Source organism: Ascidia mentula, chromosome 3 (genome assembly GCF_947561715.1).
Source record: "Ascidia mentula chromosome 3, kaAscMent1.1, whole genome shotgun sequence".
In the NCBI taxonomy this organism is placed as follows: domain Eukaryota; kingdom Metazoa; phylum Chordata; class Ascidiacea; order Phlebobranchia; family Ascidiidae; genus Ascidia; species Ascidia mentula.
The window spans coordinates 3,472,497-3,482,968 of NC_138568.1; the positions used below are offsets into that span (position 1 = coordinate 3,472,497).

Genomic DNA, 10,472 nt, shown 5'->3' on the forward strand with positions numbered 1-10,472 from the left:
TAGTCGCATGCGTGGAAGGATTAAGTGATAAAAAGATAAGTTGACAAGGGTGAGTTGAATTTTGTTTTGACCGCACAAAGTGTGGTTAAATAAGCGCTCGATTTAAACAAACAGTTGCGTTTGGTCAAATAAGCCTTTCCTCAGCTTTAGGTAAAGAAATTGAAACCTGGGGAGGTTTTATTGAGTGTTGCCCGCATGTATTTTTTTCCTACATACCAAGACTAACATATTTTAGCATGGAAATTAAAGTTTCCGTGATTGTGGTATAATTATAAATAAGGTGGAAATCGTCATGGCAAGTTGCAACAGAATTAACAAGCATTGGTTAAATTGCCTTTATTTATTGCTTGCTAGCGCTATCTACCGGTAAAATGTTCTGTTTTGGTCAAGACTCGATTTGTGCCTAATACAGATTATGTACCACATTTTCACAACAAAATTATATTTTAATGTGCTGCATGCATCATCAGCGCAGCAGAAGACTGGCGGCGGTCTTGCCGGCTTAACTAGCAACATAGAATATTCCACTTAATGGTGACTTTGCCGACGACATCCATCCATTATTGGGCACCAAACTAGGTACAAACCTACGGAGATGAACCGCAGCGAAACACTATTACCGATCAGCTAATTAAAAACCAGTTCCGTTGTCCACCCGGTGTCGCGTGAATCATGTAGCTCGCAACGTAATGAACATTATTGGTTGAGCAAAAAATTATATTTAATTTATGCCAATCGTTTAAAACAAAGTCACAATTAACACGTCACAAGCTGTCTAAGAACTGGGAGGTGTGAATATCATTGAGGGCATCAAACTGCACCGCCAGCGGTGCTGTAACAACTGCACGACGTGCTAACAGGCGGGGAAATGGGGATCGAAAAGGCAGGCGGCAACAGAAGAAATGCAATGCCAAGTGTCCTACCATTTTTTATCACCACTGGTCATTATTGTTGTAATACCACAACGGAGTAAAGGTAATTCTGTGGAGCTGGTTAGATTTGCTACAATTTAAATTTTTTCGTCACTGAAGTACAGAAAAAAGTTTTACATCATGGTAAGTATCAGTTTTTTTTGTTGGCAATACAACACCCGCATATATAGTGTGTTATTTTGGTTTACTAAGTTTGCAGTAGGCCTCTTATCAAAGTTGTCATGCTGAGGGTTGTAAATTTTGCGATTCCTAGAACTTGCGATCACTTGGGACCATAATTTAATGCATTCTGCGCACTGTGTTTAGCTGGACAAAATTTGTGGCTTCTTCAATTAGTATTATGCAATTCTTTTATCTGAACAAAATACCACAACTGACAAGTCATTTGATTTTAGTCTATGACAGTTGAAGATGCTCGCGCGTCTCTTACCAAAGATCAAATCTCAGGTAAGACATTAAAGTATTCATACACAACCTATATCCTATTTGTTGAATTAATTTTCAAGTTTTTCAACACAAAATTTTATTTTCACCAGAGTTCAAGCAGGCCTTCGATATTTTCGACGAGGATGGCGGCGGTGACATCAGTACGAGTGAATTGGGACGCGTCATGAAAATGTTGGGGCAAACCCCAAATCGTGAGGAATTGGCGAAGATCGTCGAGGAAGTTGACGTTGACGGTAACAACGAATACTCATTTAATTTTAGACCGGTTATAACTGGATATGACCGGTTTTTGCAGGCAGCGGAACAATTGATTTCGATGAGTTTCTCATTATGATGGTGATGCAAATTGCCGAAGAGGGCAAATCCGCAAGCGAAGAAGAACTAAAAGACCTGTTCTGTTTACTGGACAAGTAAGGCGTTACGCAAACTTTTACTACCAATTTATTAAAATGATACACCAAGTAAGTGTAGTTCCAACTTCTGTATCGCTGACCTGTTTAGAAATCCATCTGATGTTACAAACATAAAGTCATCGTAAGGCAATAAATAAAAAATGGAACTGTTAAATACAGCTTTTTGCACCATATTGGCAAAATCTTGTAACCAAATGCTCACTGAGGACGGAATATTTGGTTTATGCATCTTTATATTGATGCACTAATAGTCATAAAAATGTAGTCAAATCGTCATATTAAAGCCGTCTGGATCCTCCTGTATTGAAAGTATCTTATGTATAAACGTTCATTGATGTTGTTGACGTCGCTCGAAATAAAATAATTTAAAAGGTCACGGCAAAGGCACAAGTCACAGAAATTCTACTGTGTTCAGGGATGGCGACAATTACATTGACTGGGAAGAATTGCGTAATGCTCTGGAAGAAGTGCAAGTCGATCCACCAGTCGAGAACTGGGAGATTGATGAATTGCTGAAGGAAGCGGACAAAAACGGCGACGGCGTGATTGACGTTGAGGGTATGTAGTCACGATGCTTGTTGACATATTTAGTTGAAACCCTTTAATTTGACTGGATCTGTGTAGAAAAAAAATGTAGTTTTAATTCCTTATCGTAAAAGACTGTTAGGATTTGCTTGTGATTTTAAGTCCACGGTTTTCTACGCTACAAGGAATATGGCATATCGCAAAAAAAGCGCTTCTAATCTTGTTTCGTCATAAACATCAAAAAAATGTGTTGCGTCATATTTGCCAAAACCACATATTGTCTAAACTATCACAGTAAAGGTTTTGAATTTATGTGCTTACTTTTTCAAGGGTCAGAGTGGCTAGTAGTATAATCACATTGTATTTAGCATAAAATAGCTTTTCCTTTTGCAGAATGGGGAATTTGGATGGACGGAGTACAAGCCTAACTACTAACATCTCGTCGTGAAAACCAAATTCTGTTAAATTGTGCTGTGTTTTTTATGCTAATCGATGAACTGGGTAATCCTTTCCTGCGCTTGTATTTATACTTTAATGTAACATTATACACAACCGAAGTTATAAATTTGATCGATTTAAACCTGGCCACGGCCGTATCAGCTATTGCGCTGTTTGGTGCGCGCTAGTGAAGAGCATACAATAAACTTGGAAGTGTTCGTCGGTCGTGCAGATATAATGTATATGCGCCTATTTAGTGCAAATAAATGTCTCGCTGATTTTTCTTCCTTTGGAAGTATTGGAAATCTTCCATAATAAGTAGACCATCGAATTTAACCAGGCTTGGGAACATGCATGCAAACATTTCACATAGAATCATCCCAAACCGCCACAAAAATATTCATAATTTGATTCAATTTGGGCTTTGCTTACTATTCCACACAAACTAGATTCTGTAGAATATTTATGGGTTGATTTCTATCTTGACAATTCAATGGATTTAGGATTAGGTTCTCAAGGCGGGAAAAACAAGAGGCGATTCAATAGTATGTTGGTTTATGTGAGGACATGTCACGATGTAAGGCATTGGTTTATACATTTGTTAAAAGGAGGAAACATGCATGCACACAGAAAACAATGTGGTGAACGACGCTATTAGTATGAATGAAAAACGACCTATGAGTATAAACTTTGAACATTCCCGTGCAAAAATAAGAAAACAGTACAAGAACACCGTAGGAGACTCGGTTTCAGCTATATGAGATAAATATCCAGCACGGCTATGATGTAACACCACGTGACTTCGTTAGCACGGTAAGGTTATTATGACGTAGCCAACTCAATAATTCGATAAAATAACAAAGAAACCTTCTTACATCTATTGAAATTTTGGTAAGGAACAAATTGGGTGCACTGCTGTTTGTCTAAAATTTAAGAGGCTTTGGTAATTCGAAACAGTACCAGCATTGTCACAGCAGCACTGCGAAAGAAGGAAATTAATCAGAGGTAACAAAATCGACAATTCCACTGGTCGTATATTATTCGTGGCACGGAGGAATGACACTACACCAAAAAACAACCATGGTGTTTGCAGCAAAAAATATTTACAGCGCCGTAAGTACGAAGAAATTATAATTCCTTTTTTGTTGACAGACGTAACAGTTACAAAAATCGCCCGGAGTCTGCGGTGGTGAAAAAACAGTTATGGTAAAATTTTAATTGCACTTAATCATTAAGCAGGAATTACAAGGCAAATTGTACACGATAAAAAGGTTGGGAAACGTGCAGGTTTTGTTGCTTGGGCCAAACCACATCTGGATGGACAATTCGGAGGTAATTTAGGCCAAATACGATAGTTATAGCCAAGACTGCATACACAATAAGCAGTAGGGGGCGCTTACAATAGGAAAAACATTTTTTTTTCATTCTGGTCTATACAAAAAAGATATATTAATCCCACTGTTTGCTGTCGCACTGCACAACCAAATTTTTGCAGGACAAACGTTAAAGATACATTCATGGAACATGGAAACGGCGCTGGGTGAAGTTGAAACTGCGTTAATCGACCGAGCTTTGAGGCGGGAGCGATGATCACTCTGGGGGCAAATTGCCGGGCAGCATGTTTCTTCCTTTGTAATATCCAGTGACTTGCGTCGGTACTTCAGCTAATACCGCCTTGGCAAGTGCATGACCGCTAGCCTGTGAAACATATACAGTCAGTTAATGTGAGAATACTTCCTGCAGGGGATAGCGTGTGGGAGTTTACACTCTTGTCTGTAGTGGAGCCCGCATAACTTGTATTGCGCGGCTCCACTAACTTGTATTTCCTTGTAATGAACGCAGCCAATTTTGTTGTACTTTGGATTTACGCGACAAGTTTTGGGGCGAGAGATCCGAACACTTTTATCGATAACCAACAAAATAGACTGATAATATTAAACAATTTGATAATGTTAAAAAAATAGTTTTCGAGTTGATATTCGATGATACATATGATGCCATCAAGAAACCGGCATGTAATAAATTGCATGACAACGACGAAATTAAGATAGCTACTTAGGCTCGAAGCACAAGATGTTGAGAAATTGTAAACAGAATTTACGACAAAGTAAGAGGTGTTTCACATGGTAAAGTGAGGTAAAAGATTTCTGTGATAAGAATTGGAAACACTCGACAAAGTCTTGAAACAGATTACACTTGTAGGGACATTCCAATGGTTAACATCTACATGCACAAGATTGAAAACTCATGCAAATTGGAGAGGTTTGATAGGAAGACCAGCACGCGTCACCCGGTCATTTACCTCAAGACCAACCTTCTTAAACTTCCTGAAAGGAACAAATTGGACGATATCCCGCACCACCGGTTGTCCGTTGGGAGCTCTCAACACTCCATCGTCGCCGTCTAATATCTCCATTGCACTGAGAAAAAAAGTGTCCTAGGTGAGGTTAATTGAAGTTCATTACTATGGTTTTGTAGACGGGGATGTCATTATGGACTATGTTGTAGACAAAGCCCTGCAAAAGGCGAGGTTAGGCGACAAACCATTGGCTCTATATAGATATAGGAATGACCTCTATTTGCTTTTTCCTAATCTACAGTCAATTGCATAGTTTTTACACCGCAAATTGCTTCATTTTAGAAGTAAGACAATGTCACGTTGTCACTTGCAAATATAAATGGTGAAGACCCTGCAATTTATGGAACAAAACGCAGTTGTGGGAATGCACAATTACAAAAAGTAAGACTCGGAGATTCTAACAACGAAATACATTTGTAGGTGGCGGAAAATACCCGTTTTTCGTTTATATTTGCTACAAAGGCTCCATAGATCCAGCACCATTTGCAGTCATAGGGGATCGTACCTGAAATCGGCGTCACCAACACCAACTATAATGATGGACATTGGCAAGTGGGACGCGTGGACGATCGCTGCTCTCGTCTGATCCATGTCAGTAATCACTCCGTCCGTTAAAATCAGTAGAACGAAGTAACTCTAATATCAAAAACTTCGTGAAGCTATGACATATTTTACATCTATTTGAACAAGAGGTGATGTTGATTTTAACGAAACATGTTTTCTTTGTAATAAACTGCTGCGTTTTGACACGAGGTTATTTATGTTGTAATTTTTCAAATGTGAAGTTTCCACCTGTGTCACGCACAACAAGTGGCGTTGGAAAAATGTCGATTCCGGAAAGAAAATATTGAATGTTGATATTTTACATTGGGTGCCGTATTTGAACCCGCACCACATAGAGTGCACACGATTATTTTCTTACAGAAGTCCTGAATTGTTCTACGAAACGCGAGGCCCCGTGAGAATTGAAACGTTTAATAATTAATTGCTAATACAACAGACTCACTATCGTTCTCACTATGATTCGTACAATGATAAATTTTCGATAAGCGAGGCTCTATTATCATCCAGCACATATGCTCACTTTTGGAGTTGCGTCACTGGCTTGGGCCTGAGCAGCAAATCTTGACACGTGGTTTATGATAGGTGAAATGTTGGTTGGTCCCCAGAGTTGTACTTGTGGCAAAACCATTTTGTAAGCTTGCTCGATTCCAGATATACCTACACGACAACAAGCGTTTGGGCCTAATGTTAGGAAAGAAGACATATAACGGTAACACTCAAGTTAGTAGAATAAGATCGAAGGCAAAATAGGAATAAGTCCGCAAATGCCACTCAAATTTGGGATCAAATAGAAACACCGGCCCCAAGTTAGCAGTAGACATTCAGCGAACAAATCTGTGGAGTAGGAAATACGGCCCGGATAGTAGGAATCATATTAAAGCTTGCGGTAAGCACGTTAAAAAAATTGTTTTACTATGAAAACATTGCACTTTAGCAACATTTGCTTACCGGCGCAATACGGGTTCTGCGGGTTGAAGTTTAGGGCGAACTCGTGACTGATTTCTTGCGACGGAAGTTTTGCCCCAAACCCGAACGCGGGAAAGAGTTTGTCACTGTGACGTAACAATAAATTTTTTATCATTAAACGACAAAGAATAACGCTCCGTACTACCTTTTTTTCGGTTTTAAATCAGTTAAACACTACATGCAGCACGGCACGTACACATACGCTGTAAAGTACGTCACCAAACCTGTCGTAATCCTGAACAACAGCTCCCACAGCGAGCAAAGCTCTTTGGTACTCGTTCGGGTACTGGGGGTTCATAAAATGTAGCGAATCTGGCTTCCTGGGGTCACCATTGGAACCGGTGAAGTCGATTCCAACCTATATAATTAGGATATGTATTTCCAGTCGTCAGATTGAGTTTTATTGTGAATTGTTTAGGGATTTGGGACACAGGGTAAGGTGTTTGGTGATAAACGTAAGAGCAAATACAAACATTATGCCATTGCATTAAATGATCTTTAGTATGAGCAATATAACCAATATTGTACAAGCAATAAACCAAGCAACCACTACTGTTTCTTTCAATTCACTAAATAACCAAGAGTGTTAAGGCTGCATACAGAACCACTGTTTCGACCAATCAAAGTCTCATCAGTAATCTAGCTGCCTTAAAACTCAGGTAAATATTTCATTACGACCAATTTCGACCTCCAAGTGACTGTATTTAGAAAAAATCATCCTCTAGGATGCTTTTACTGTGTATTTGTCATGTTGGGCAGAGGAAACAGGGTTAGTTGAGACCGGGACTCAACAAACCCTGTTTATTTTTCAGTGCATAACAGTCACACACATTGCATGCGTTATGCAGTGCGTCAAAGGATGTGTGTAACCGTTGCGTTCGGGGGGTTTTGCATGTTTCCAGACGAAACGGACGTTGTTTAAATGTGGCTCTGATTGACGCGTATTTTATCACATGAAGGTTAATATTGCTCATCCCTGAAAACATACCAGACGCTTCTTCCAAGTTTCTTATTTTATTCCAACACAATATTTTTCTGGTTTTTTAAAACTAGTTTATTCTCTCAAATTTATGTAAATATACGTGAAACTAATAAGAAAAAGCCAGGTTTGCCCAAAATACAAACTTACGGTAAAGTTTATCTGCAGTCCACCAAATACATAATCCAGAAAAGTGTAGCGTTTTTCAATCTGGAATTTAAATATACATTTGGCAATTACCAAATTTACACTGTAATTGTTGAAACGGATATAAAACCAATAAGACACAACTTTACAAACAGACACAAAACTAAAATGAACATCTAATAGCAACAAAATATATATAGACACTTTACCTTACAACTCATGAAAGAAATGATGCCGGAATTCTGGTAGGACTTTTTCGATTTCTTTTTTGGATTAATGCAAGGAAACTCTTTCTGTTTCAAAAAAACATTTGGTGATGAAAAATGTCCTGTGGGTGCAAACAACACGAACTACACACCTGGGAATTCTTTATTTCAGAGATTTTTGTGACAAATTCCCCGATCAGGTCATGGCTTCCATCACTGTCCCAATCATGGCAAATAAACTAAAATCAACAACACAAAATACAACGACTGCGGAGACATTAAGGATGAAGTTTTAACTGTTAAGGTATGGGTGTCATAAAAACTGTGTGCACACAGTAACGATTAATCAATCAAACATTACCTTCACTTCACGTTCCATGTCGCTATCGCAAACATTGCGCAAGGGAATTATGAAAGGTTTCCAAACAGGGTTGAGATTTTTCTTGATAACTTCAGTCCTACAGTACACAAGGTTTATGTACAAATGTGACATTATTGATGGACATGGTGAAGATCTAGATATAAGACCAAAACAATGGCTGGTAAAAATTACAAACCCATTCGCACCTATGTGCCAAAGTCCATGTTCCATCACCATTTTTCTTCCAAACTTCTAAAAACGGGTCAGATTTTCCCATAAAATCCTGTTCACACATTGGACAATGTTAATATCTGACAAACAGTAGCTTTGATCTCAAACTGTTAATTGCATAAATATTTCCAAGGTCAAAAAATATTGTGCTATAACTCTTGTATATACATCGCATACCTTTTTATCAAGGTTTCTCGCTTTCATGGCAAACACCACGACCCTATTGTCTTTGATTTCATCAGCAACTATCTAAAAACATAAATAAATCACAATTTTGACCATTATCCTGGAACAATAAACTTTTCGACATATAATACATATTCAATAAATTCAAAGCTTTTCAAAAATAATTTACATGGTTGATGTTTCAGTTGTTATCCAACTGACGTTCATTAGGATATAATATATATATATATACAGTTGATTTTCAATAGAACTGGTGCATAAAAATCAATAAAGGAAAACCCTGCATCATCCTAAATTTTACAATATGTTACTAACTGTAATTGAGCCCTTGTGACTTCCTTTGGTTGATCCATGCAACTTGGTCAAGTATTTTTTGCTCGCTACAATCTGAAGTTAAGTATATTGATGTGCTTGAATCACAAACAGGCTACTTTAGACATATTACCTGGCCAAGTGTACATTCCATATTACCGAGTAAATCATCTTTTGTGGTTTCATCATAATCAGAAACCACAAATCGCAAGTTTTGCACTTCATCAAACATGTACTCCATTTCAATCTTGGTGCTAAAATTAGGGTCCAGGCAATTGGAAACAGTTTCAGTGCGGGCAAACTGGAAAAGAGAGGTAAGAATCTTTTCAAACTGTGTCCAACGAAGCAAATAAAACTAATTGTTATCCTTCCATAATGTAAGATTTACATATCAGAGGATGTTTACGGCAACATTTCATTGCACAGACAATGCTTAGATCACATATTTCTTTGTATTAATGTATCTAAACTACCAATCTGGCATATCATTATATTAGCAACTAAATTTCAGTGACATCAGTAATAAAATTTGAAAGGTGCAGCCACACACAAACTGATTTGAAGTACTTGTGCACAATGTAAAACAAATTAAATTGACAAAAATACCTCATTCCATTTCTTGCTTTTGGTGTCCTGCAGGAACACCACACACATCGGATCAGACTTTGAGAAGGAATCACGGTTTACCAGATCTTTGCAAGATATTGTAAGTTCCACTTTAGTCATTGGCATTGACGTCGGAGCAGCATATTGCGGCGGCACAGCCATGTTTAAACTTATTATTTAGACTTCGAGAGCCTTTTGATACTCCAGCTTTGAATTGTTAAATACTCTAGTCTGCATATAAAAGCAATGAACAATCAGTTTAATTTCGACGAAGTATGCTCAACACAACAAATCATGCGAAAACCGTACGACTTTTGTTTTGAATACAAGCATTCAACTGACGACTGACAAACATTTGTTGATTCTGATATTCGGTCATGCGCGACGACGTTGTAGGCTGGGCCATCGCCCGAACAAATGCGCATTTTGAAGAATGTTGATCTGTGGTAATTCAGCTTTAACTAACCTCAAACAATAAATACCATTTTGGGTTGACATTATAATTTACAGTACGACTGGCAATACTATACATCCTATCGAAGAATCTTTGTCTGCTAGGATTTATGCCTACTCAGTTGCCTGCTTTTACCTCAGCGCGCGCCTTGCTGCAACTTATTCCGAATTAGCACTGATGATGAAAACGCAGTTGTGTTCGGATCGTCTGCTCAATGAGAAGCACAATAAATCAAATGTATTTTGCGCAAAAAGCAACTACACAGATGAACAGTACACAACACATACAAAATGGCGTGGACACTAACAAACATAAGGTTATTAAGTCAGACGCCCATAATAGCTTT

At 38.2% G+C, this 10,472-nt stretch overlaps 2 protein-coding genes across 3 annotated transcripts; one reads left to right on the plus strand and one right to left on the minus strand.

Moving 5' to 3' along the window:
* Nucleotides 1-1,330: 1,330 nt before the first annotated feature.
* Nucleotides 1,331-2,745, plus strand: LOC145894670 (troponin C, skeletal muscle-like). The gene is made up of 5 exons (XM_082983302.1): nucleotides 1,331-1,379; nucleotides 1,469-1,612; nucleotides 1,675-1,789; nucleotides 2,208-2,350; nucleotides 2,711-2,745. The coding sequence occupies exons 1-5, from the start codon at nucleotides 1,331-1,333 to the stop codon at nucleotides 2,743-2,745; spliced, it is 486 nt and encodes a 161-aa protein (XP_082839428.1).
* A 548-nt stretch (nucleotides 2,746-3,293) lies between these two features.
* Nucleotides 3,294-9,896, minus strand: LOC145895203 (copine-3-like). Of its 2 annotated transcripts, none has more exons than XM_082983973.1 (15): nucleotides 9,673-9,896; nucleotides 9,200-9,367; nucleotides 9,070-9,141; nucleotides 8,746-8,817; nucleotides 8,544-8,620; nucleotides 8,338-8,434; nucleotides 8,129-8,215; nucleotides 7,980-8,063; nucleotides 7,774-7,833; nucleotides 6,869-7,002; nucleotides 6,627-6,730; nucleotides 6,199-6,335; nucleotides 5,620-5,750; nucleotides 5,070-5,175; nucleotides 3,294-4,453 (listed from the first exon to the last, which is right to left on the minus strand). In XM_082983973.1, the coding sequence occupies exons 1-15, from the start codon at nucleotides 9,832-9,834 to the stop codon at nucleotides 4,346-4,348; spliced, it is 1,599 nt and encodes a 532-aa protein (XP_082840099.1). In that variant the 5' UTR covers nucleotides 9,835-9,896; the 3' UTR covers nucleotides 3,294-4,345. The 2 variants fall into 2 exon arrangements, with proteins under 2 accessions (XP_082840099.1, XP_082840098.1); XM_082983972.1 differs by having other exon boundaries at nucleotides 5,058-5,175.
* Nucleotides 9,897-10,472: the final 576 nt, after the last annotated feature.

What these genes read in the sequence shown, in the direction of transcription:
- LOC145895203 (XM_082983972.1), bottom strand. Translation starts at nt 9,834, where the DNA reads ATGGCTGTGCCGCCGCAATATGCTGCTCCGACGTCAATGCCAATGACT. An exon ending in CTGAAATAAAGAATTCCCAG is followed by an intron (nt 8,064 to 8,128) that starts GTGTGTAGTTCG and finishes TTTTTGAAACAG; the next exon opens with AAAGAGTTTCCTTGCATTAA. An exon ending in TTTCTTTCATGAGTTGTAAG is followed by an intron (nt 7,834 to 7,979) that starts GTAAAGTGTCTA and finishes TTTAAATTCCAG; the next exon opens with ATTGAAAAACGCTACACTTT.
- LOC145894670 (XM_082983302.1), top strand. Translation starts at nt 1,331, where the DNA reads ATGACAGTTGAAGATGCTCGCGCGTCTCTTACCAAAGATCAAATCTCA. An exon ending in CTGTTCTGTTTACTGGACAA is followed by an intron (nt 1,790 to 2,207) that starts GTAAGGCGTTAC and finishes TACTGTGTTCAG; the next exon opens with GGATGGCGACAATTACATTG. An exon ending in CGGCGTGATTGACGTTGAGG is followed by an intron (nt 2,351 to 2,710) that starts GTATGTAGTCAC and finishes TTCCTTTTGCAG; the next exon opens with AATGGGGAATTTGGATGGAC.